The 26,946-nt window shown below is 37.5% G+C and overlaps 3 protein-coding genes across 7 annotated transcripts; 2 read left to right on the forward strand and 1 right to left on the reverse strand.

Moving 5' to 3' along the window:
* itgb3bp (integrin subunit beta 3 binding protein) lies at window positions 1-8,681 on the reverse strand. Of its 5 annotated transcripts, XM_056750332.1 has the most exons (10): window positions 8,501-8,672; window positions 8,267-8,394; window positions 7,826-7,862; window positions 7,528-7,612; window positions 7,227-7,299; window positions 6,340-6,418; window positions 5,881-5,968; window positions 5,727-5,783; window positions 2,214-2,262; window positions 1-754 (listed from the first exon to the last, which is right to left on the reverse strand). In XM_056750332.1, the coding sequence occupies exons 2-10, from the start codon at window positions 8,269-8,271 to the stop codon at window positions 748-750; spliced, it is 480 nt and encodes a 159-aa protein (XP_056606310.1). In that variant the 5' UTR covers window positions 8,272-8,394; window positions 8,501-8,672; the 3' UTR covers window positions 1-747. The 5 variants fall into 5 exon arrangements, with proteins under 5 accessions (XP_056606310.1, XP_056606311.1, XP_056606308.1 ...); XM_056750333.1 differs by having other exon boundaries at window positions 7,227-7,296; window positions 8,267-8,681; XM_056750330.1 differs by having other exon boundaries at window positions 8,267-8,672.
* efcab7 (EF-hand calcium binding domain 7) lies at window positions 8,673-18,559 on the forward strand. Its single transcript, XM_056750329.1, has 13 exons — window positions 8,673-8,805; window positions 8,988-9,199; window positions 9,630-9,716; window positions 9,789-9,975; window positions 10,938-11,059; window positions 13,204-13,345; window positions 13,443-13,552; window positions 14,733-14,893; window positions 14,985-15,118; window positions 16,575-16,723; window positions 16,839-17,048; window positions 18,031-18,138; window positions 18,273-18,559. The coding sequence occupies exons 1-13, from the start codon at window positions 8,697-8,699 to the stop codon at window positions 18,351-18,353; spliced, it is 1,812 nt and encodes a 603-aa protein (XP_056606307.1). The 5' UTR covers window positions 8,673-8,696; the 3' UTR covers window positions 18,354-18,559.
* Window positions 18,560-19,855: 1,296 nt separating this feature from the next.
* On the forward strand, window positions 19,856-26,426 carry pgm1 (phosphoglucomutase 1). Its single transcript, XM_056751401.1, has 11 exons — window positions 19,856-20,197; window positions 21,034-21,196; window positions 21,374-21,517; window positions 21,603-21,728; window positions 22,081-22,271; window positions 22,828-22,982; window positions 23,348-23,463; window positions 24,337-24,472; window positions 24,888-25,071; window positions 25,566-25,700; window positions 26,113-26,426. The coding sequence occupies exons 1-11, from the start codon at window positions 19,952-19,954 to the stop codon at window positions 26,200-26,202; spliced, it is 1,686 nt and encodes a 561-aa protein (XP_056607379.1). The 5' UTR covers window positions 19,856-19,951; the 3' UTR covers window positions 26,203-26,426.
* Window positions 26,427-26,946: the final 520 nt, after the last annotated feature.

Consider the following 26,946-nt stretch of genomic DNA (forward strand, 5'->3'; position numbering starts at 1 on the left):
TATCACTATAAATGTTTGATTTTCATGAGGTAATTGAAGGAAAGATGAATTAAACACAACAAAAGTGAAAAAACTGATGCCACAGCTACGCATTGAAACATTTCAAATCTATGGGCTGTAAAACAAAAATGATGGAAGGAGACGTATATGAACACAATGCTGTAAAGCTGAAACACCGGCGAAAAAGTACAAGCAATCTTTTTCACCCCTCTTTGTGCGAGTTAATGACGGCCATTAAAAAAAATCCATTACAACTATAAATGTTATCGGGTCACAAAGGGGCTACTGTGTTACGGCGTGCTCCAGCTCTACAGCCACGCACACAAAATGAAAGAAGGAACTGATTTTGTTTAACTGTTTTACACATTAGAAAAAAGGACAGCAACACACAAAAAAGCCTGATGCTAATGTTGAAAAATAATATCCATCAAGATCAAATTGTTATTAGATCCTGGCTGCTGATCTTAAAACTCTGATTCTCTAAACTTGACGGTCAGACTTTACAGCCTACAGTTAACAGACCAAATAGATGAACCATGAGTTCTTGGGAACAAGTTCTTGCCAACTGCTGTCCTCTGGGTTGGATGTGACAAGTGTGTGTTTTGTTAGGTCAGCTTAAGCTTTTGTCCTTCACGTGGCCTCTAGAAGTGATAAAGTGACAGTTACGTGATCCACCTTGGGCAGAAATAGGAAAATGTTTGAGTGGGCACCAGCTGCTACCCAAGTCGGACACCAAGAGAAGATTCCTCAGCGGCTGCCAAAGTAAAGAAACGGATCAACAATTAGTTCTTTTAACTTCAGTACATCTTTGTGGATATGTATGTGTGTGTATTTGCTTTTTTTTATACCCACACACACAAAAATGTATATATGTATCAGAAATGGGTGTCTAAAGATTTCTCTCTGCGTCAGTCCTAATGGGACAGTATACCAACAATAAGAGCACTATTTTGGCAGCGACGTGTATTACAGAATCAACATTTTGTCAGATTCCCGGTGAAAGGAAGGAAAAAAGCGTTCGGCGAGTGGATTCAATGTAAATGTGTCTGAGATGAGATGGCAAGATGTCTGGAGCGCTGTCTCATTTTACCTACGTTGGAAAGACTGACAGCCTCCTCAGACATCTCACCGCTTCCAGACTGACAGAATGTTCAGTGTACATCAAATACGCTGACAGAGAGCTCCAGCCTTGCCAAACGGAGATCTGTTCCATTTGCAACTGCGCACCCAATTGCATAAACAACTTTGTGAAACGCACGATGTGTGTCTTTTTAAATCTGTCATATTTCAATATGCCATGTCCATTTAAATAGACATTAAATAAGATGGGTGTAAAAGTATCTTGTGATAGAAAAATATGTGATATGTATTGTATACCTGTGTGAATTTTTTTTAGTTTATGACAACTGCTTAATAATATTGGTTGACATGTTTCAACATATCTTTTTTTCTACTTTAACGAAACTCACTCTTAAGACAATACATTTCTTAATTCCTTAATACTATTTTTTGTGTGTGTAAAATACATTTTTATTTCTCCGTCAGAGCTCCACTGTTTATTAATTCACATAGAGTAAGGTTTGTCTGGATCTTGAACGCTGTCACTTTCCTAAAGGAATAGTTTCCCCCAAAAATGAAAATGTATTTATTATTTATTCACCTAAATGTCCTTCTAAACCTGTTTGACTTTTATTATTCACAAGAACATGAAAGAAGATATTTTGAAGAATGTCGGTAATCCAAACAACAATGGACCCCATTGACTTCCACTGTATGTACACAAAACTACTGAGACATGTCTCAAAATAACTTGTGTTAAACCATATTTAATGGAATATATGACTAAATTAGGACACCGCATTTGTCAATAATAAACAAAAAAAATTTGGATACTGATGTACTAGCAATCTTATTTGTTAGTTCTGTCATTTTTTTGCATAATAATGAGGTGAGGTCTTTAATCCATCAAATAACTGTCCGGACACGTGAAATCACAAACCATTAGAAGATCTGTTAAGTGTGATGTTTGTCTACACAAAACGCGCCCCCACAATGCCAGAGAGCATGTGTTGTTTAAAGATCATCTTGCTGGGCCAAGTAAAAAGAGGCCAGCCTTTAAAACAATTTGGTTTGATCAAAAAATACAAATGATTGTAGAATTCACTTACAAGACAAGAATGTAACAAGACAAAAATGTAGAATGTGAAGAATACCTTAAGAGTGCTTTCAGAAATTCATAAGAGCTGCTGGTCTGTGTTAAACCTGTAAAAACAACACGCATGAACACACACACTTTATTTTTAACATCTTTAAAGCTGGACACTACATAGAGTATGCATGAATATGTCCACGTCCAGTCTAACTCCAGAGGCTCTTACCATATAAATCATCCCATCAGTCATGAATTTTGTAGACTGCTGCAGCTGCCATTGTTAGATGATCTAAATGCAAATGATCTGAATGCAGCTAAAATAACGTTACCTCACATTTCATTCCCCTGCAGGACATGTGTGACCAAAACACAGCATGCAGAGAACTGCTGGCTTCAACCCACCCCACCCAAAACCTTCAAATATACAGCAGCCCTTTAATTGTGCTGGTGTTTTCCATTAAAAAGACTCAAATGTAGCCCAAACAGACCCCATTTATCCTTCAGCGGTCGAGGATTGATGTGATATTAGCAGGGTCTCTGACCCCGTCCCAGCCAAGAACCCAAAACCTATTTGTTTTATTACATTTTAAGGAATTTTTAATACAGTCTATTAAGGCTGTCTTACAAATCTCCCACAGCTCGACCCCATCTGGTGTCTGATCAATTTTTATACTGCTGATCCACTCCCTTCCTTCTCATTTTGTCATCGCAAAATTCATATTATATAGGATTTTCTTATGGAAAACTTGCCATAAAAATCTGCTTGGACGTGTGCTGATGCGCACGCGAGGCCACCTCGCGAAGACGGAGAGGGCATTTGTTTCAGCGGTAAGCAGAACTGTTTAAATGTTATTTATTTTCATGCTCCAAAGAAAATATATTGTGAAGTGCAACATTGATTTAGAACATAACAATGTCTCTGTATGGGCGTCGGAGAGGCGGAGGCAGGGCCCGATTTATGAATCCTTTGCTCAGCTCCTTTAATTGAATTTTCCAAATCTCTCGCCACACAGAAATAATCAATACCCCCGTACCAGGCGACAAACCTGCCTCAGAATTATTGCGCTCTCTCTTTTTCCATTTTGCGCTCATCAGCAACATGCGCGCGCGATGCTGTGGACTTGGTAATGCCTGAATAAGCGAGAATTTTTATGGTGGGACTGATTTAAGAGAGATGGCTTCTCTAGAATGCTCGGGAAAACTTTCGTTGTCCTATAGGGGTTTCGCATAAACGTCGTGCTAAAAGTCCCCTTAATGCTGCCATCTACCACTGTAAAGAATATTTTAAGTAGCATTTAAAATGCTGAGGGGGAAGGCTTCTGTTTGGGGGATGGATTCAGCGGTTTGCCTGTCAAAGTTAAAATATCCATGTGGATTTTCTCAGCTGTCTTGGCGGTATCACACAGCTTGGCTTTTACATCGAGTAGTGTCATATCCTCACCATCATGTGTCATCCGCAACGGCTCTTAGGCAGCTCAAGTGACGCTGTGAGTGTATTTGCGCGAGCGGCTGAGAACTCTAATGGCAATGATGTGTCTCTCTGAAATCCAGGGTATTAGTGATCTGTGCCAGAATCTAATGGTGTCTCGGCGTTCTGTTTTTACTCGGAAACTGTTTACAGACATCTTAAACTAACACGTAAACGAATGACAAATGTTAGGTGTCATTTTAAAGCATCATACCAGAGGGTTCTGGCCTTTCAAATACCATTCACAACTATTAGAAAATGTAAAGTTAAATCAACATTAAAGAAAAAGTTCTCCCAAAAATGTAAGTTTCTTTCAGAATTTTCCCAACCTTATGCCACCCCAGATGGATATGGCTTCCTTCAGCCAAACACAAATGCATATTTATTTATTTTATCATTTTATCTTATGGTTCTTGTGTATTGTGAATACAAATTAAATATGAGGAGGACAACTAGTCACAACACACCAAAAATAACAAATTCAAACAATGCACTCATTTTTGGGTGAACTATTCCTTTAAGAAACTTTAATCGTGTAATTTCAGACTAACATGAGAAAAATCATTTGATTCAGATGTACTCCGATGCTTCCCAGAGTTTGATATCTAACGCATCTTGCTTAAACATTCCATATTTAGTTGTGCTTCTGGGAAAATGTTTCTTTTTCATGGACAATCACAATCCTTTCCCGGAGACGACAAGTAATTCAATTTTTGTCGCTAGAATCTAATTCACAAGTTTTCAATTCCCCCACAGAAAGAGGTCTTTCATGACCAAGTAAATGAAAAATATTTGGCTAATTCAAATTTTGAGAACCTAAACACATTTCTCCCTCTTTGCGTTCTATCTTCTCATGTGTGAAAAGATACCCATATTTTTATAATAATCCTACAGTGTTTTTTAATTAAGCACAATTATTATCCTTACAAAGTATTTAGCTTACTATCTGACCTGAAAAGTTAAACTTAAATATAAATGTTTTAGTCCTGCTTTGATGACAACATACACAACCCTGATGATACTTGTTAGTCCAGCATGATTCGAGGCGGTTTCAAAAAGCATCATGTGAGCCGCAACGAAGGCACAAAAATCTGACCTTTACTTGGCTAAAGTAACATGAATAATGTAGAATCTCCTTTTATAGATGTTTTTTATTTGTAAAAATTTCAAAATGAACACTTTTAAGGTTTATAATAAACTCTAAATGTAGACATCTAAAGCCCACACTACAAGTCTATCCAAGATACATCAATGTCCACCATGCTAAACTTGTAATATTCCTGAGGCCTTGATAAACAATTTGTTTACTCAATGCATCTCATCAAACAACAAAGGGCTGATTCTTATCCACAGCCGTCAATGTAAAAACTGTGCTGTACTGTTGTTGTTTCCACATTTATAATTTTCACGCTTCGCCATGTGATCAGAATCGTGACATTCCTTTGGTGTCAAACTCCAAGCAACATATACACAGAGGTTTTTGAGTGTGACTAATTAAAACAATTTCAGGCGACCTTATCTTAAAAACACGCTGAACTTCATCACAATCTGACCATTGAGTCGCAACAAATCACCATTGTGCGATTGAATCACAAGTGCAGCTTTGCTGGGGGCAGAATGTGCGCTTGAAATAATCGAATTAATTCAGTCCCATGAAGACGAGTTCTTGGTTGTTTGTGTTAGGAAAATGCAATATTTTTCTTGGAAAAAGAGAACCTTTTATATTTGCCGAGATCATAACAAATGTTTATGAACACGCTGCATTCAAAAGCCAAATCTCAATTCGATGTCTCATGTGACCAAGACACAAAACTTGAAATCAATCACGACTGGCATACAAGCGTAAAACAAAATGTTTTCTTTCTTTGCCTCTTTCAAGTAAAGCAACAGGGTCACAATCATCATACTGTAATTGGAATCAATTCAATACGGGACATAACTTATCCTTGTGTCAGGGCCCAACAAAGACCGTTTTGTGATAGGGAAATGTTTTCTGTTTTTGAACTGGTTGCTATCTGATCTGAAATGTTGGGTGTCAACTGTACATGGTATAAAAGTTAAATCAACATGTGAATTAAAGTCTGAACATTCATTTGATTCACTCACCTCTGACATGACCCTTGTTTGTGTCTGGTCTGTGTGCAGAAGATGCAACTTTGGACGCTGAAAAGCAAATCGCATGTTTGTTTCAGCTGAAACATCTTGTGCAAATATGTTATCGATGTATGTAAGGGACAGAGAGCTTAGAGAAAGAACTCACAAAGATCTTCATGCCTCTTGAGTTCAGTTTGTAGGTCCGCAGGACCCATCAGCAACAGACTCCTCAGCTCACTACTGCCCTCTACTGGCTACATCCACAGACAAAAACATGATGGCCAAGCAAAGAAGGGCCCATTTCTTTATCTTACATGACACTTCAGCACTACAGAACCAATAAGATGCTTTAACTGTCGGTGGCTTCGCACATCAATCCCGTCTAAACCTGTACTACAAGTTCAGGATTGCGGGAATCGTGTATAATAATAAATACAATAATAAAAAAATATATCTGTGAAAAACGAATAAATCACTAATAATCAACGTCGTCTAGGCGGCTGAAATCACAATAATGCCCATGATGGTTATGGGTCTAGTCTAGTCTGGCCACTCTATAAACATTCCTGCATAAAGGCAGAAATTGAGAAAAGTGTGGTAATGCAACCATGTTTAATATACATACCATTAATGTCTCCAGCTTATGCCTGTTTTTCATTATGTCTTTGACGGATCTTCTCACCTTAGATCTGAGGAACACAATTCTGAAAGAAATTGCAGATGTATTTTATCATTAAACTGCTAATCAGACACGTACAGTACAATGACAGTTGTGTGGAATATTTGCTCGGTAAAGACACAGGCTTCCTGCTTCGTATTCAATATTCAAGCACGGGGTCTGTGAGGCCATAACTAGCTGACTAAGAAAAAGATATTAATACATTTTTAATACATATTTAAAAATATTGGGAGAGAAATTTAAAAGTTGGCAAAATCTTCCACGAGCCCCTCCGCCCCATCACGCTCAAGGTCTTTCCGCACAAGATCAGTTCTCTCGCTTTGACTCCCCAAATGAATACTTTCTTAAATGAATCATAAGCCCGCTCTCTTTATTGATGTTTTTATATATATTTAACTAGCTTCCTCTTAAATGACTGCACTATAAAATTCAAAACTAATGCTTGTCTTGATGGATCGCACGGAGCTCTGTGTTAGTATGCGTTGGAAAGGAAATAGGTCTTTTCTTAAACTCTCCTTATCCAACTATTTTTAGTGCTGTGTAAATCAAAGAGGCTTTTTGCTGGGGATGAAATTCCCTCCATGTCCTGTCATTAAATTCTGATCAGTCATAATGGCTATCAGCCAAGTGGGACAAAGGAAATATCCAGTAATGAGGAGAAATTTCTTCTTCTGTTCCACTGCTCCAGTTAAACCAATGTTAGTAACCTCATGAAAAAACACTTTGGTGGCGCTCTCGTTCTTATACGCCTTCAATTAAGTTATTGGGGTGTTTTGTTATTTTTCTAAAGTAGTGTTGGGATGTTTTTGATTTGCAATTGTTAGCATCCTTACCTTTCTTCATCTGTCATAGGCTTTTTTGTTTTAGGGGTATTCGTTTTCTTTCCATCTGCTTTGGAAGTACCTGCTGATGAAGCACTAAATGTCAGTGATTTATCAAATAAGCAAGGGTAAATACGTCATTAATGCTGCTACGCAGAAAGCTGATCTAAATGAAAAATCGATAAGATTATTCCTACAGTAAAATATCAGGCAACGAGATGAGTAGACGATTGTGTATATAAATAAAAAGAACAGCATTCACACACATGACTTCACAAGAAAAAAAGTCTCAATAGATTGTGGTTTCCAGTACCTCCAGGTTTAGTTGCAGGACTCATCAACCGCGTTCCAGTCATAGGGGAATAATTTTGGTTTGGTGCATGCCTCTTAGCAGGGCTCTAATATAGAAATAATGTTAGAATTATGGTCCTTTAGATGGTATAATAATCTACTGTATATTGTTATTTTAATAAACAAATATATTTAAACCAAATAGGAATTATAGCTACTATAAAACACTGAACAGCAATGGTCCTTGTAAAGTGAACTTAACACTACTACTAAAGCACAAAAGTCTTCTATGATTAAAAACTGCAATGAATTGAACTCACGTTTTCTTTGTCGTGTAACTGAAGGGCTCTCTTTACACTGTGGGGGAATCAGAGATGAAAATAAGGAGGTTGTAAAACACCGCACCAACACTTTTGCTGCGTTCAAGATGCCTCAGATTTCGGATATTTCCCACCACAAACCCCGGAAATAATGTCTGGATTTAGAAACATGAAACGCATTTAGTATTAAACATTAATGACACAAGTGATTTAGTAGTATTAGAACATTAAGAGAATGTATTAACATTGACGCGGAGTTCTGACATTATTTCCGGGTTGAGGTGGAAAATAACCTAAATCCGCAGCTAAAGTGTAGGTACAAGAAAGGGCAATAAACATAGTCAATGCATACGAATAAAGAAGCCAGAGTCCTTAAACCCGTTTACAGAAATTGAACTAATATACGATGCTATTATTACGGTATTTTTCGTGGTAACTTACGGCATTTTGAATGTTTTTCTACTTCTGGCGCGTTTATTTGTAGTTCGGAGCGGTGCGACAGTAAATTAGTTCCCCGGAAACACTTATCGGTCACTCTGCTTTAACACACTTCTACCAGTGTTTTAACCCTATTGTGACAAAACAATTTCACGCTACATGTTTGAAAACACGGTATAAAGAATATCCTCGCGTTATTTCACACAAAAACACAAATAACTAAATATTGTAACAGACCATTGAAGAGCATTTGTTTCCCGTTTTCTATTTCAAGTGCGCACCGTTGAACAGGATTTGTTTACATGGCAGTCATGGCAATCAGACGTGATAGTGAACCAACAACAATATACACACGGATCTTTCTAGATCAAAACAAATGTTTTAGTTTAACAATATGCAGTAACACATCTGTCAGCGATACAGTCTTTTCATAATGCAGCGCTCGGAGGAAGAACGCTTTTATATGACATGCAGGGCTGCGTATCTGTCTGTATTTAGATCCAGTTTGGTGAACATTACTTCGAAAGACCAACTGTGCACTGGTGAGCATAATCCAATTACATTAATACCTGCATATTGAACATTGGAACAAATATCCCAATGCACACTGACTAGTGTGTATCCCTTCACCTACAGAAATATCACTGAATGATCATATATGTCAAACCAGGTTATTTTCAGTGGTCAGAATTATTGCCCATTTCTCTGATGATTTTTTTCTCAGTTCTTCAGCAAGCAGGTCGAAATCCCTCTCAGAAGGCTTTAGACAAATATTGGCCCCCCGGAACCAAGAAGCTGAATTTTGATGATTTTTGTGAAATAGTGAAGAAGGAAAACCCTGCAGAATCAGATGAACTTATGAGGATTTTCAAGAAGTTCGACATAAATTGTGATGGATGCATCTCACACGATGAGCTCAGTAAAGTCCTTACTTCAGTAAGTGTTTACTCTGTTAAAGAGTTTGAACAAAAATAAAAACACCTTTATTGCTTTCTTTTTCCTGAAGATAACACAGAATATATTTTGAAGAATGGTGGTTATCGAACAACGTCGGACCCTATTATCTTGCATTGTTTTTTTGTCCGTACAATAGACATTAATGGGTACCGGCATTGTTCGGTTATCAACATTATTCAATATATCTTTTTTTGTGTTCTGCGGGAGAAAGAAAGTCATGCAGAGGGTGAGAAAATGATGCCAGAATGATCATTTTTGGGTGAACTATGCCTAGTAACTGCTGTCTTTTTCATGAATGAATTTGACAGACATTCATTTAATCTGAGGTATTCTTTAAGTATGTTGGGAGTCGAACCCATGACCTGCACTGCTATTATCCCTTTTTTATGTTATGGTTTGGTCATTTTAGACTGGAGAAAAAATGTCACCCGAGGAAGTGGATGAAATCTTTACTTTAGCAGATATTAACAAAGATGGAAAGTTAGACTATGCAGAGGTAAGTTCAATGCAATAATTGCACAGAAATATACGAATACACGTTTGTATTGTAAGCCAGGCTGCTATTCAGTTCTGCAGGCTTTTTGGGTCTACAGTAGAGCAGTGTCAGACCGCAGCGTTGGAAAAGATCGAGGCTGATGCCAAACTGAAGAAACAGAATTTTGGAAACCAGCTGGACAGCTCCCCTCAGAGTAAAGAGTCCCAGCCAGCCCCAGAGACACAGCACAGGACACAACTAGACACCACACACAGGAAAGGTATGATAGCGAGAGTTTAAATAGAGTTGGTTGATCCAAACTCTAACACGCCGTAGAATCAACATCAATATTTTAGGATATTAATGAAAGCATTAATAAAAGAATACATGATTATTGTAAGTGTTTTCATTTTAATGTGAGATTTGTAAGATTTATATAAAATGTGTATGAAAATATATATAAAGTGAGAGATTTCTGGTTTGGTTTTGTTCTGGTCTCATCAGATCAGGTGGTCTCTTGTATGGGCAATGTTAAGTCTTAAATTTGACGTGCACAAAAAACAAACACACACAATTCTGTTTTTATTTTTCACACTGGAGGCTGTTAGATAGCGACTAATGGTTTAGCTATTGATTTCCCCGCCGGTATGTAATGACAAATGGTCTCATTTGGATTTGTGCCATACATCATAATGTGAGCTCAATAGAGGGTTTGTGGGGGGGGGCGGGTCTTTTAAAGCCTTTTGATTAAGGTAATCATAGTTGTCATTATTACGGTATATTACAGGTCTAGTGAAGATGCAGTACAAATTCAATGAAAGATGAACTCAACATTAAACATTGTATTACATAACTGAACTTCATCAGAGCTGTGGCCAAATGTGTAACACAAGGGTTATGATATAAAAGAGTTTATCTTGTACAGTCCAGAATGTGATCCCATTCCTTCTCTGCCCCCCTGCTCTATGCTATCCTATAAATATGACCAAAAAACACAAGACTACTTCACTTGAAGGTGATATACACATTTTCTTTTCTACTAATGACACAAAACCAAAGTGCTGTTTTAGTCCCCAATGTACAGTAGGAATCAACCAGTTGCTTTTTTGTAACCCAGTAATATTAGCATTTACATTGTAAAATGTGCATTGTTTTCTTTATTGTTGAAGTGCATTGTGATGCCACTGTTCTAATGAAAAACCTGCTTTAAGGTCAATTTTTTATGTTTTTTTTTTGTGGCAGAAAGTCGCTCTTCTTCCAGACCATCCTCTGCTCGCAGTCGCCGGTCATCTCTATCCACTGCCATCACTATGTCCACTGGCGGCAGCAAGTCTGGCAGACTGGCAGAGCCCAAATCTATACAGGTACTAAAAATGATGATGGGGAATGTTTAAACAGTGTTAGTTTCTTAAGGTCTGTGCCCACTATAACCAATAAATGCATACCAGTGAGTACACTTACTGTTTTCATGAACCAAGAATAGGGGACCGTTTGATTGTAAAAATGCAATTCTGTAAATATTACAATATATATTCGGAGAATGTGTCAAAAATGTATTTCAACTATATTGAAACAATATAAAATTTGATTATACATAACTTTTTAAAGAAATAAAATTATTGGGTCATTGCAAACCATTGCGTACTACATATTGTAATTATATAATGAGGAGCCCCAAACCAAGAGCCGTCTATTCTTGGCAATCATAGAAAGCCCCCATGTGAAAATAAGGAACTATATTATTTGATGGAACTAATATTTCCCAGTTCTTTTCAATAATATTTAATAACCAATATAACTGTTTATTGAACATTGGAATGATTTCTTATATCACTGTTTAACACATTTGTTGTGTCTAAGAACACTCCTTAAAAATGGTTAGTTCACCCAAAATAAAAATTCTGTCATCATTTACTCTCCCTTTTGTCATTTCACACCTGTATAACTTTCTTTTCTTTCTTCTTTCTTCCACAGAACACAAAAGATATCTTGAAGAATGTTGTTAACCCCTTTCACTTGCATTGGTTTTGTGCCCATACAATAGAAGTGAATGGGGTCCAGTGCTCTTCGGTTACCAAATTTCTTCAAAATATCTTCTTTTGTGTTCTGCGGAAGAAAGAAAGTCATAAAGGTTTGAAGTGACAAGAGGGTGAGTAAATGATTACAGAATCTTCATTTTTAGGTGAATTAAATATTTGTCACGCAATGTCTTCCATGGCGTGTAGCTTTAGGTTTAGTAAAGTAATAAATATGTATAATCAATGCTTTTGCAGTGTCTAGCAAGGTCAATTCTGGCCACAACGTAAACTTTGTCCAAACTCGAGTGCCTTACGGGCAGCCATACATTTGCTTTGTTTTTGTTGTATTCAAGCCTAGTGGTAGCAAATTATCACCTGGTCGATATGAGTGGAGCTATTCTATTGATCCCTTTCCCTTTGTTTGCACTCTTTTTGACTTTAACCTCAGCTGGTTTGCTTTACCCCAGAAAAATAATGACCAAACTCGTCAAAGCAAAAGAGTATGGAAAAAAACGACATGCTCCTGGGTGAAGAAAGTTCTATCGTCTCAGTTCCAGCTTGTTGTATTACCTGGACCATGAGCTTGATAATTGGGTGTAGGGATTGGAAAGGGTCAGGTTGTGTGTTTTTATGGTAGCTGGCGGTATGTGCGCGGGCCTTTAAATTACAGAGGTTTCTGGGAGGTGACAGGGCAGTGTATTAGTCCAGCCGAGTGACCCATCTCCTTGGGACACTACATCAGGGCCTTTTAAAGTAGACACTTGCCTTGGGCGCTTTTCTTCATTTTGATTCGGGGTGGACAAACCACCCAAGTGTTATGATTTGATCCTTAACACGTTTCACAACCCGGCATAAATTCTGGGAGGAAATTGCTTTTGTTGAAGAAGTGTCATTTCAGGAGCATGTTTTTAGCACTCGGAAAAGAAGCATAAACCAATTCTAAACATTAAAAGGCCTCTGTGGCACCCCAGGACAAGGTTTATTTCCAAAAACTACCCTCTGTTGGGTCCGAAAAGAGGCTGTTTGACTCCAAGTTTTTGATTACTTGATGATTGAGAGTATATTTGCTGTAACATTTTAGATGGACCCAAACAACAGCAGTTAAAAGAACAAAAAGACTCGGTTTAGACAAGAATTATAGGCTTCCTCAGACCTTTTTTATTTACATTGATATTGCGTTTGATATGATTTTCTTTGATGTTTATTGAAATTTCAGCCCTGATACAATCATTATATTGTATAGTTTTAGACTAAATATCTTTCAATATTGAGGTTTCCACCCAGATCTTTCAGTACCTTTTTTTAAGCAAAACATTTGCAATAGCGCCCCCATGTGGTTGCATGAGTTTCCTTCTGATTTGCCTCATTTTTGCTGCCGTTTTTATTTGTAACACAGTTGTTACTGTTTATAACAGAAATATTTTTTATTTTTTTTACTTTTAAAAGAGATGTACAATATCAGCAATGCCTTGTTCAATGTATTTCACCAGGACTGGCATCACACACTTATGAAAGGCTGTTTTTATGTGGAGGAAAACGGAATGATTGTTTCCCTCCAGTATCGTCTACATATCCCGCAGACAACCAGTGTCTACCTGACCATACAGCCTCTCAACCTCAGTCAGAATCCTGGTAGGCACCAAAGTCATATACTGCATTGTGCATTGTTTTTGAGTTATTTAAATGCCTCAATAAGAAGATTTTGGCTTTTCGTAACTGTATACCTCAGAAAAGCTTTCCCCCTGGATGTGTGTGGACACGGCTCTCTATGTGGTGACGGGTAACGAGACAAAAGAAGATTCAAACTTAGTTTGCTTCACTGAATTGAGAGATAAGGAGGTTAGTAAGGCCATAATATTCCTTCTAATAACTTCAAATTTGCCCTTCTGACAGTTACTACAGATAACAGTACTGTAATGTATGCTTTCAATTAAGGAATGATAAAATAATATAAGATCTTTCTATAAAACTTTTTGTTGAAAAATTGCTGTCCCAATATTGTATACTTGTTAAAATACACCTTTTAATATAGTTATCTTAATACAGTTTTGGTTATTTCAAATTATATTATCAGTGTAATTATGGAATACCAATCCATAACAAGTTTGTGCAAAACCCGATGATTCATGCAACCCAACTATGATTTGAGAATGTTCTTTTGTAAAAAATGTTTAATGCAGACTTTGAGAACCCTGCAGTGTGACAGTATATTGTGCCTTTAGGAAGTTTACAGGGTTGAAAGGGTTGTTGCAAGCTACACAATACTTCTGAGAAAGAGAAATTAATAATTGTATTTCTGCAAACGTACACTATTTAACTAACATTTGTGTGTTATACAAAATCATGGCAACAGGGTGGACAAAAAGATTTTTAATAAAACAATAAGTCAACTTAAATCCCAATATATAGATACAAGACATTTGCATTCATTCTCTGTGTTTACATACCAAAGACACATAAACTCTGGGGCAGGCTGAAAAAATAATTCACATCATAAAAGTATTTATTGATAAATTAAGATTCACGTATATGTTTGAGAGAGACATTAAGCATATTTTGCAGAACAGCGACGTGTGTATATAGCTTTATAACATGTAAAAAAGGATGTTCATTAAGTCCACTTAAAGGGAAACCTCACCCAAAGATGAGAATTCTGTCATCATGCACTCACCCTTATATTGTTCCAAACCTGTATACATTTCTTTGTTTCGCTGAACACTTAATAAGAAATTTGGAAGAATGTCAGATCCCACCCACCATTTAATCAATGGGACAATCTTCCAGATATATTCCTGTGTGTTCACCAGTTCAAAGAAATACAGGTTTGGAACAAGATAAGGGTGAGTAAGTATGTTATGTAAATATTTTTTATTTTGGGTGAAGTATCCCTTTAATTGTAACTCAGAAGCTAAAGTTATCTGGTAGTTATTGTTAGCTTTAATTATTGCCTCGCTGGTATTGTAATCAAATGTGAAACAAACAACAATGAATAAGTATAATGCATGTGTTTGATGGACAGAGGTTTGTGTGGAGGGGGGAGCTCAACGCCGGCTCATACCTCCTCCTGCCGTTCACCACTGGCTGCAGACTGATGAAGAAGGCGAGGAAGACCACCACTAAAACAGTTCAGATAGTCAACCGTGACCAGTCTGGAGAACTGGAACTAACCAAAGAGTTCACGTGAGTCAGTTACAATAAATGTATAATAAAACTTTGCTGGTCACCGTTAAGATTATTTGATACATGGAGGTCATACCTTTTCGTTCCGCAGGGCGGCGTTGTCTGACATCTTTGATGTAATAGATTTGGATGGAAATGGTCTGTTGAGTCTTGAGGAGTACAACTTTTTTGAGCAGAGGACGAGTGGAGAGAAATGCGATGAGGATGCCTGGGCTGTCTGCAAAGGTTTTTACTGTGTATTTTACACACTGTATACACTTTAAAATTTAAAGGTCAGCCATCTATCTACCTAAATCTATCTAAATACAAATTTATTTATAAAAAAATTATGTCTTACAGAATTATAACCATATTGTAGAAATTCGCAATGCAAGGAAACTGCAAACAAATCACAAAACAAAAACACGGAAGTAAAACATACATACAACCATAAAACATGTTTGCCCTTCGTCGGCGCTGCCCGAACTCTCCGGCACCGCTCTCCGACAGCATGTCTCTCCTTCCTCCCGGGTTTCGGCACCAATGTAGAAAGTTTGCAATGCAAGGAAGAAAGGAAACGGGAACCGGAAGACATTTAAATAAAGGTTTAATAAAAATAATAACAGCCGGTGGCCCCTCACGGCCGACCGCCAGCGAACAAAACAAATCACAAAACAAAAACACCGAAGTAAAACATACATACAACCATAAAACATGTTCGGGCCCGGTCCTCTCTCCTCGACGGTCCGGTCGCTCGTTCTCTTATATGCTCCCGATCTCCTACGTGATACGAGACCGGTGCGCGCACAGCTGGCGCTCATTAACAATTACTCACCAGTCTCGAACCACGGTCTCGCCCCGCCTACTCCACTACACACATTAAATATGCAAAGTATAACAATCAATTGATGTGTTATAATGTATCAACTGTAGTTTAATGTAGTTTAATTTCCTTTAAGACCTGTAGCATTATTTTAATATGGCAAATTACAGGATTGGTTGTCAGATCAACTTCCTTAGGTTTCGACTTTTGTCAAGACATTATGTTTACTGTTTTCTTCCTTCATGTCATGTCTATTCTTGGTCTTGGGCAGATTCATGACGAAGTCTTATGTTTTATGTGAGAGAGAGATTTTGACCCCTCCGGTCTTCCATATACTCTCTCTCCGGTCTGCTTCTTCGTGCCCCCCATCTCGTTCCTCGTTATCTTTCCCAGAGTGTTTCATTACCCACACCTGCCCCTTGTTAATTATCCTGTCTGTCTCCCTATATAATATCGTCATGTCTATTCTCCTTTGCTCGTGCGTTGAATGTTCTTGAATGTACTTTGTCCATGTATATAGAGTCTTTGTGTACGCTCGTGTTTGCCTTGCCTTGGAATTGTATGTATCGTGTTTTACCTTGCCTTGCCTTGCCTTGTCTTGTTACCCTTCCGTGTTTTGTGAGAAGTTGTGTTACTGTTTATAATAAGACTTATTTTTCCCTGTCCTTATGTTTTGCCCCTATGTGTGTAGTCTTTTGTTTTGTAAACATTCTTAACATATTTTTCCCCCATCAAGGTTGTTTGTTTTGTGTAAGTAAAGTCTTTGTCATTCCTGTCTGCATCGCTGCTTGCATCTGGGTTTTTCTTCCCTGATCCCTGACAGTTTACATTTTAAAAATCACACATTAAACCTTTTCATCTTGATGTGTTGTCCTGTAGAGAACTTTGATACAAAGAATAACGAGTTGACCAGACAAGGCTTCATGGAGCTCAATCTGATGGAAGCCAATGATCGTGAGGGTGACCCCAGAGATTTATGGCTCACCCTGGAAGCCATGGGTTATAACCGCAGTTTAGAGATGGTGGAGGTACAGTTTGAATATGTGAACATCTCAATGTGATTACCTTTTTTATCTTTCTCTGAAGTCAATCCAAACACACAAAGCTCAGACCACACATGCATATCTTATTTTTTCCAATCAGGCATGTCCATTTGTTATTGAAGTCTACTGTCAGGACGTCAAAGCTACTCAACAGCCTGTTCAGTTGGATTCTGGGATTAAGATGTTAAATTCAGCTGTACAGAGGTCTATCACTTCTAAAGCAGAGGCAAAATCTCTGAAGGGTCACGAGAGCGTCTTGGTTTATACATACAAAGGAGAGAGCAGAATCTCATCGGTCATTGCCAATAAGGTATGTATGTCGGTCCGTGGTTATTAGTTTGCAATCCTTTTAGCTAATGTTTTTAGATAAAGTGACTGTTTTATTATTTTCCCTTTAAACTGTTTAAGCCTACATTCTTTGTGTTTCAGTACTCTTGTCCTTCATTGCAGTCACATATATTGACTGCTTGTTCGGTCTTTAAATATGAACAAATATCTCCCATTTCTCGGTAATAAAGATAATCTTAAAAGGATGGTACACCCAGAAAATGTTTACATCTTTGTTTTACCGACATGTCATTCCACACCTGTATGACTTTCTTTCTTCATCAGAACATAAAATATATTTTGAACGACATGAGGGATTAAATCAATGGTTCTCAAACTGGGGGCCCGAAGATGGATCTGGGGGGCCACCGATTTTGTGGCATTTAATGAAATACAGAAATTCTTCATAGATTTTATGCAATCAAACATAAAAAAATAAGACCCCCGCCAACTGAATATGTTTTTGGTTTAATTAAAATTCTAAGTTTTAGATTATAAATCTTTATTTTGGGGGCCGCAAAGCAATGCATTCTACACAAAGGGGGCCTTACAACAAAAAAGTTTAAATGACAAGATTATTTTATTTTTAGGTAAACTATAACCTTAATGTCTGTATGCCTCTCACATTCACTGAGTGTTCAATAGAGTGTACTCTATTTGTTTGGATTGCTTTATATAAAGGAACTCTGGTCATGAGTAGAATTCTAATGTTCTTTGCAACCATTACATAGATGAACTCAACTGAAAGGACATAATGTGACCAGAGGAACACATCAATCACTAAAGTTTTAAAACGATTTCATATGTAATGTAATTATATTAGTGTTAACTACATATATTAATGAGAAACAAAAGTCTCTCATACTCTATAGCCTGTTGTTCAGATTTCTTGGATCTGTTGTTTTAATGTACTTTGTACAATTTTCTATTTTTTTCAATGTATCAATCACGCTCCATATCAACAGTCCAATCAGAAGGTGACAGTGCACATTAACAATGAAAACAGCAAGAACTGTGTGAGCAGCAGGGCAATGAGTGTGTTTGCTGTTGAGGTTCCAGCTAGGACTAAAATGGTGAGACTTCTCCCTCCTGCTAATTCCTTATTATGGGATGCATTTCATTCTAAAACCGACAGAAACTAAAAATAAGTCTCAAAATCCGAGTCAGCGGTAAACGTATCAAAATGTCTGTTTTCCTTTCTATTCAGGTGTGTCAGCACGTCATGTCTGTAAACAGCCAACAGGAGTGGACATACAACTGTGTTGAGAGCATCATACCAAGTCTGTGAATCGTGCAGGTGTATGATGGTTTAAGATGGTTTTCAAATTATATGTTAAGTACTGTAAAAAATATTTCGCCTGTCTATGCCTTTGGGAGACAAATGTGTTTCTATTTACATTAAATAATAATCAGTTGTCAGTAGATCTTATTTTCAATATTATGCACCAAACATTATTAAATGTTTTAGAAATTATAAAAAACTGCCATTTATGTTTCACGACTCATCAATTCATGTTTTTAAGAAATTGAACTATTTAAATGGGTCATATGGCGCAAAAAGAAGTGTTTCAAAATAGCAAAAATTTAAGTGTCGGAACAAAATCTCTAAAATCTCTAAAAGCGAATGCTCACCCAGACCTGCCTGAAACCACACCCCCACAAACCTACATCAGTTCGTGGTATGATTTGACTAAGACCGCCCAAATGTATATGCAAGTAAGGTGGGCATACCTGTAAGTACAATTTCTTTGGAACCTGATGTTCCAAATATGTTAATAAGCGTTACATTTCCGTTACACGCTTGCAGTATTAGAACCAATCACTACACACTGGTTAATTGGCCAATCATAGCTCACCTCGCTTTTCAGAGAAATGAGCTTTGTAAAAAATCTGCACATATCGGAATGGCGGGGCAAAAAGGTGATAAAACTTCAAAGGCATGTGGAAAATACAGCGTTTATTATCCTTGAATTATGTATACACATTACATTACATCTTAAACAAACCATAATATTCATTTGTATAGCTCATTCTGGGTATGGGCCAATGGGCATAGTCCAGTTCTGTTATTCCTCCTTGGCCTTTAACACCACATGTAGGTTTGAGAATCTATTAATATCTTTCGGTCAATTATTTTGCCCTTTGACTTTCACTACTGTAACTGTAGAACAAGACACTAAAGGTCACATGACATGTAAGTAGTACACTGTACTTATTCTCTACCTCTCCTTCACCAGCCTAAATACTGTAGGTTCACTTTCATTTGAGCTTTGTATTCAAAATGTATATGTTATAATAATAATAAGATATTCTTGTGTCTCCCACATCATTATTTTTGACGTCTGGGACATAAAACTGCTTAATTTTGGCTTTTGACCTATATTTTTGAAAGAAAATTGCAACATCACGGTAACATGCAAACCTTGCATCATGGTAAACTTTGTTCTCGTTTGAATGAAGCCTGAGTGAGACTTGATGCAATAGACAAACAAAGCTCTGACCCAGAGGACCTCTAATACTATTATTCTTTTCACATATAATGAATGTCTTAAGTCATCCTAAGTTGCATTAGATAATAGCAATTTCTTTTTTTCATACTACACATGTGGATGGGGAATGGGTCTGCCCTCCTCATTAAAGAGACAAAAAGCACCATAAAACAGTCAACATTACTGTAAGATTAACGAAGGTATTTGGAGGATTTTTACAGCGCTGTCTTCTACTTTTCAAACCACACTATACATTGTGCAGTAATGCTGTCCCTTTAAATGTGGGCGTGTCAGTGAAAGCCCAATGTGTTAGCAGGCAGGCTACGTGGTCGTGGACACACACGTCTAAACGGAACGTGACACCCGGACAGGGACAGAAACCCACCGCTGCTGCAAGATGGTGAAAATTACAGTAATCAAGACCAAACCGTACACCGATCAAAAGCCCGGAACCAGCGGTTTAAGAAAGAGGGTGACCGTGTTCCAGCAGAATCAGCATTATGCGGAAAACTTCATCCAGAGTATTATTTCCACAGTTGACCCTGCTCAGAGGCAAGAGGGCACTCTGGTAGTGGGAGGAGATGGACGATTCTTCATGAAAGACGCTATTCAGTTGATCATCCAAATTGCGGCCGCAAATGGGGTTAGTTTGTTGACTGTCAAGTGTTGATGTCTATGTACACCTCAACGACTTTGAATGGAAGGGATCTGTCACATTGAGTTTTACATCAACGTAGCTCGAATTAAACTGTTGCTCTCATTTTGTTTGTAAGTTTTATTTGTTTTTTTTATCATTGAATAAAGCACATCGTTGATATTTCGAGCCGAGATTGTTTAGAGGCACCTTTGACATTTCACGCGCTGCCAAAGTAAGCTCTGCTGCGTGGTGACGTCATTACGTCCCCTGTTATCATGTTGCAGGCTGATCTTTTAATAAACGAAGCTAGAACTTTATTGTTTTATGAAAAAGCGAGAATTGCTTTGACATTGGAGGTGTGTCAGATTTTATATAGCGTTGCGTATGACATCAAAGTACCGTGATAGCGTTGAAGAACCATCGTTCTCGCGGTATTTAGATGTCATACGACGGTCGATCTGCGCAGCGAGTCAAGCGATGAGATGGAGGCGTGTCTGAGGTCACGTTCTTCTGCGTGCTTACTGCATTAGGGCTGTATTAGTGAACATTTTTATTCACTACAAAACTCAATGTGTATATCTTTTAATGTCATTTTACACCTTTGAACCGCATTGAATTCATTTGAATGTCCTGTCGCATTGATTGCGATGCATTGTTGTGTAACAGTCCTTAGCATGTATGCATCATACAAGAGGACACATCAATAGGGTTGAGGTTATGTCAACATTAAACTCAAATACCAAATACAGAGCACTTATCTCAAATGGTTCAAAGTATGGTTTTCTGATCAATTTCTTACTTAAACCAGCAAATTGCGGTTTCTCTCATCTATAATCTCACAGATTGGCAGGCTGGTCATTGGTCAAAATGGAATTATGTCAACACCTGCAGTGTCCTGTGTGATCCGTAAAATCAAAGCCATTGGAGGGATCATCCTGACAGCCAGTCATAACCCCGGCGGGCCCAATGGAGACTTTGGCATCAAGTTTAACATTTCCAGTGGAGGTTAGAGATCTATACATTGAATTATTAAAGTACATGTTTGAATGTTTAAGTATTTATTTATACTTCATGTAAAGCGATTATGTTGTTTTTCACACTCTCTTGTATATCGCTTGGGATGAAAGCATGTGCAACATGTAAAGTAATATTAAGACAATGCATAATGTATGTCTCTTCCAGGTCCAGCACCAGAGGGCATCACGGACAAAATCTTTCAGATCAGCAAAAGCCTCCAGGAGTACCACATTTGCCCTGAGCTCAAAGTGGACCTCTCAACCATTGGGAAACAAACCTTTGAGGTTGACACGTTCAAGCCCTTTACCGGTATCATATATTACTTCACACAGGGATTTTTCTATTGAGTTTTTGTGTTTTTATGTCTAAAATCCTCTCTTGTGTCTTTTTGCAGTTGAAATCGTGGACTCTGTGGAATCCTATGCTGTGATGCTAAGAGAGATCTTTGACTTTCCTGCTCTGAAGGAGTTGCTTTCAGGGCCCAATCACATCAACGTACGACTGGACGCAATGCACGGAGGTGAGGATTTCATTCCCATAAATATGCTTAGGCTTAAAGGAATAGTTCACCCAAAATGTCATTATTCACTCCCCTTTATGCCATTTCTTGAGATTTATAAATATAAAAAAAAAATTGTCCATACATAATTCCCAGTTTGTTGATGCTCCAATCTAAACGATCGTGCGGAAATTCCTAATTGATAAGCTGCTTTCCTGTAACTCAACTAGCAGAGCATATTACTAGCAAAACAAACTGTTTTTTACATCCTTTATAATGATATATAGGATTATACTTGTTGGAACTAATGTCTTATCATGTTTATGAGCTGTTGTGTAAAAATAAAGACTTATTTATTGTCTTGATTAACTAGTGGTTGGTCCATATGTAAAGAAGATTGTATGTGAAGAGCTGGGATCCCCTGCTAACTCTGCGGTCAACTGCGTCCCCTTGGAAGACTTTGGGGGCCACCATCCTGATCCCAACTTAACATATGCTGCTGACCTGGTCAACACTATGAAGGGAGGAGAATATGACCTTGGAGCAGCATTTGATGGTGATGGTGTAAGTTCTAATGATTACCTCGTAGAAAGTGTGAAAATAGCGATGCCGAGATCATGCGAGTACTTGCATACTAAATGTATATTTTAAATGCATGGCAGTAGACATAAATGAGGCCCAGACCTCAGTTACTTTTCATTTACAAAAAAAGTGAAGCTCTAAATGAATATTCAGCTGTTTAAACGCTTCGTTACACAGTTAAGACTACACAGTTTACAAAGTTATTTCTTGTCCGTGGTGTAAAAGATGGATTCATTTCAATTGATGCGGGAGGCTGCTGTTGTCATCCAATTGAAAGAGTTGTGAGTGGGTGCGTGCGTGGGTATGCAGTATTTTCACACAATGATACACTGTAGGAAGTTAATATAGTGGGGAGTTGCATATGGGAACATTTTCCATGCTTAAATATACTGCTTGAATGAGCAAGATTATTGTAAAAGTATATATTTAAACATGTACAATATTGTTCAACTTGCACAAAAAGTCAATTCTATAAAAAGTTTAAAACAGAAGCATCCTCATTACAAAGTATAATTTTTCTCTGCTGTTCTGCTTGCAGGATCGAAACATGGTTTTGGGTAAGAATGGATTCTTTGTCAACCCCTCAGACTCCGTGGCAGTCATCGGTGCCAACATTACATCCATCCCTTATTTCAAGAAGACTGGCGTAAAGGGTCTGGCTCGCAGTATGCCCACTAGTGGGGCTCTGGACAAGTAAGAAATACTTGGTTTTAAAGTCACTTTTAAATCATATGCTATTCTGAGGTTTTCTTGTATTTTTCATTAAATAAAAGCTAAATTGATGGACTGTTTGCATTAGCAGAGCAAAGGTCATGGGTTGAATCCCATAGAATACACATACTGATACAGTAAAATGTACCTTGAATGCTCAAAAGAATCTTGCAATTGCACAAATACATCTGCTAAAAACATAAAATGTAATTTCCTCAAACTAATCTTAACCCATGTTTCACAATCCCTTAAAAGAGCTGAAGGCCATACTGCATATGGAATCCCACAATTTGCGCCGATGTATATATATTATCTATGTATCAGATATATTTTTTGTTTTTGTACAGTGTGGCCAAAGCTTTAAAGATACCCCTTTGTGAGACACCAACAGGCTGGAAGTTCTTTGGAAACTTAATGGATGCAGGCAAGTTATCCCTCTGTGGTGAAGAAAGCTTCGGTACCGGTAAGTAGCTTTGAAGCTTCTAGTGAAACTAAAACTATTTGTATTTATTTCCTCGTGAGGTCAAAATTGAACATATTTACTTTGTTAGCGCACATTACTATTTTTGTGATGTACAATTCATTCGATTATCCAAAAAAAAGTTTTTAATCAAAGTCTGTAAATGTTCTTCTCTGGAGGGACGAAGCTTCTCTGATGATGTCATTTTGATGGCTTGGGCAATACATCATTAACTCCTCCCCTCCATTTGTCAGTCTGATGCGAGTTCCATATCTGAATAAAATGGCTACTTCTAATAAATCCCCTCAATTTGTAGTGGAGACAACAAGCCACACCCTCATTTGATTTTCGTTTTCAAAATCTTTTTTTACCATCTTTGTTTAAAACACTACATGTTACTTACTAACCTTTACATTGGTTTAATTCAAAATTATATCAATGACACAATTGCACCATATGCTGCTTATTTTACTGACAAAATCATATCTGACAGCTCAACTTTTATATATAAACTTTTTTAAACATTATATAACTTTTATTGTATTATAAACTAGAGATGTACCAATATATCGTCCAATAGTCTGTATTAGCCGATAAAAGCTATTGTATTGGCCGATAGATTAAAAACATCCAATGATCAGGGCCGATGTATCCTGTCAATCAAAATATGAAACCGAAATATGAATTTGGGCTCTGTGTATGGAATCTTTTTTAAGTTCAATATTGAAAAATCAGTATATGAAGGAATCACAGGAAATTCTAAATAATCTTCAGAATTAAGTTCATAATCGGCTATCGTTATCGATGAAGAATTGTAGTATTATAAAGACAGAGTTGCAAATCATAGTATTTTTAAACCATATTTTTTTCACGTAGGTTCCGATCATATCCGTGAGAAAGACGGTCTTTGGGCGGTGCTCGCATGGCTCTCAATACTGGCCACTCGCAAACAGAGTGTTGAGGACATCATGAAAGACCATTGGCAGAAGTTTGGGAGGAACTTTTTCACAAGGTACCTGAAACATTTCACAGGAATGTTTGGCCAAGTAAAAGGAATAGTTCACCCAAAAGATGGTCACCATTGACTTTTCTCAGTAGGAACACAAAATAAATGTCAATGGGGACCATTTTTGTGTGAACTATTGCTTTAAGCTCTGTTTACGTCATTTGTTGCATTATGTTTAAAGGAGGATTGAGGGTTGAGTTTAGTTTACGCCCAAAGAGAGGATATAAAGGCTAAAATTTAAAGGTTGTATTTTGGTTAAACTTTATTATTGGTGGAAGATAAAAGGTTGCTTTCTGTAACTGGACTGCCCTCTGCTGGTTAGCCTGTAGATGAAACCTGACGATGGGATACCATACTGGACAAATGTAGGTTAGTACATTCTTAATTATGTTTGTAACGTTGTTGCAAATCTCTCTTTCAGGTATGACTATGAAGAGGTGGATTCTGATGCTGCAAATAAGATGATTGAGGAATTACAGACAACTATGTTTGATAAAGGCTTTGTTGGGCAAAAGTTCTCCTCTGGGGATAAAACGTATCAGGTGGAGAAGGCTGATAACTTTGAATACACAGATCCTGTTGATGGCAGTGTCTCAAAAGGACAGGTGAGATATCAGAAAACTTGGGGCATCTCGCCCCAAAAATAAAATTCTCAAGTACTTTCAAGTCATTCTAAAACCATACTGTACGACTTTTTGTGTACACTTTGCTTTCTTTTTTTATAATAAAAATGAATGGGGTCCAGGGACCCATCAAACAAAAAATCAAAATTGTCTAAATAAATCTCCACCCTGAACAATACCAAAAGATTATTCTTAACATACGAACCAACTGAATATCTGCAACTCCATTTGCCAAAAAGCATGCAATATTTGATGACATCATATTGAATTGACGGGCGATCTTCATTACTGTTTTGAAAGAATAACCTCATCATCTTTATTGTGTTTGAAACATGTCGGTATGGGATAATGGACAACAACTGTTTTAGCCTGAACATTTCAGTCTAAACACCTAACACAATTTCATGGTACTTTTGCATACTTTCCAAAACACGGTTTTGCTCATCATCCCTGTTTCCTGTCTTCCCGATGGTCAGGGTTTGAGGATCATCTTCTCAGACGGCTCACGGATCATCTTCCGGCTCAGCGGGACAGGAAGCGCCGGGGCAACCATCAGGCTTTACATTGACAGCTACGAGAAGGACCAACAGAAAATCTATCAGGACCCACAGGTGAAACCATTGTTGATGACAACCACCACCTTCCATTCTTTTGCCTGCCACGTTACCGTCACAAGAACGCATTCTTTTTTTTATGTTACATGAAAAAGCAGATGAAGCTGGAGTAGTAATAGTTTGTGGCATGCTCAACGCAGCATATATGGTTTATGGTTCCAATTTCTCAATTCTATCTGATCACAAGCGTATCGATCTGTCTAAAAGAATCACACTCAGTGATGCTCAGAATTATGCTACGGTCACTTTTTAGTTCTAGGAAACTCTTTGATCTAAATTTAAAGGCTTGAGTTGCTGACATTAGCGTCATCCGTTTCCATTTAACCCCAACTTGTATGTAACCTTATTGTATTTTCTCTTTTTTGGAAACGGCATTATTAACTGAATGTCTTTCAACTGTTGTTTAAAGGTCATGCTGGCTCCTCTGGTGGACATTGCCTTAAAGATCTCGCAGCTGCAGGAGAAGACTGGCCGCACCGCTCCGACTGTGATCACATAATTAGCCAAGACCCCATATTCATCTCATCCAGCCCAGACATACTGTATTGAGAAATGCCTTACTTTATGATTATCACCATCAACCTTGTACCCCAGTCATTATGTGTTCAATGCGTCTTCTAGAAAGTATCATCTCAAGTCTCTTGTTTCTTGTGTTCCACAAAGTAATGTAAAACACAGCTTATAAAAATATAAAGTATTAAATATAACTAAAGAACTACAAAATTGTTTTGCATTTTGTGATCTGACCTTAAAGGGATATGAAAATTCTGTCATCATTTACTCATCCTCTTGTCATTTCAAACCTGTATGACTTTCTTTGTTCGGCAGAACACAAAAGAAGATACTTTGAAGAAAGTTAGGGAATCGGACAACGATGGCACCCTTTTACTTGCATTGGTTTTGTGTCTGTAAAACATAAACTGAATTGGTACCGTCGCCACTGTTTGGTTAGCAATATTCTTCCAAATATCTTATTTTGTGATCAGGAAGAAAGTCATACGTGTTTAAAATGACATGAGGGAGAGTAAATTATGACAGATTTTTTTTTTTGGGTGAATTATCTCTTATTTTAATTAATTTCATGATGTGTTTAGAAAAGGAATTTAAACAGTTGCATAATATCCTTTTATCAGAGTGTTTGGTGCACAATGTTGAAGATAATATTTTTAATAGTTTAAAATTCTAACCTACATGTTTCAAATTCCTTCTGGGAAAAGCATCATTACAACTTTTGAAATTGTTC

Source organism: Triplophysa dalaica, chromosome 6, assembly GCF_015846415.1.
Source record: "Triplophysa dalaica isolate WHDGS20190420 chromosome 6, ASM1584641v1, whole genome shotgun sequence".
Taxonomy (NCBI): domain Eukaryota; kingdom Metazoa; phylum Chordata; class Actinopteri; order Cypriniformes; family Nemacheilidae; genus Triplophysa; species Triplophysa dalaica.

Excerpts from the sequence above, each read along its gene's own strand:
- itgb3bp (XM_056750332.1), bottom strand. Across the intron at positions 7,300-7,527 it reads TCCTGCAACTAAACCTGGAG|CAGGTACTTCCAAAGCAGAT; the intron begins GTACTGGAAACC and ends GTGCTTCATCAG. Across the intron at positions 6,419-7,226 it reads CCTATGACAGATGAAGAAAG|AATTGTGTTCCTCAGATCTA; the intron begins GTAAGGATGCTA and ends AATTTCTTTCAG.
- pgm1 (XM_056751401.1), top strand. The coding sequence starts at position 19,952 with ATGGTGAAAATTACAGTAATCAAGACCAAACCGTACACCGATCAAAAG. Across the intron at positions 22,272-22,827 it reads CAGCATTTGATGGTGATGGT|GATCGAAACATGGTTTTGGG; the intron begins GTAAGTTCTAAT and ends TTCTGCTTGCAG. Across the intron at positions 25,701-26,112 it reads AAATCTATCAGGACCCACAG|GTCATGCTGGCTCCTCTGGT; the intron begins GTGAAACCATTG and ends TGTTGTTTAAAG.
- efcab7 (XM_056750329.1), top strand. The coding sequence starts at position 8,697 with ATGCAGCGCTCGGAGGAAGAACGCTTTTATATGACATGCAGGGCTGCG. Across the intron at positions 14,894-14,984 it reads GAACTAACCAAAGAGTTCAC|GGCGGCGTTGTCTGACATCT; the intron begins GTGAGTCAGTTA and ends TTCGTTCCGCAG. Across the intron at positions 15,119-16,574 it reads TGCCTGGGCTGTCTGCAAAG|AGAACTTTGATACAAAGAAT; the intron begins GTTTTTACTGTG and ends GTTGTCCTGTAG.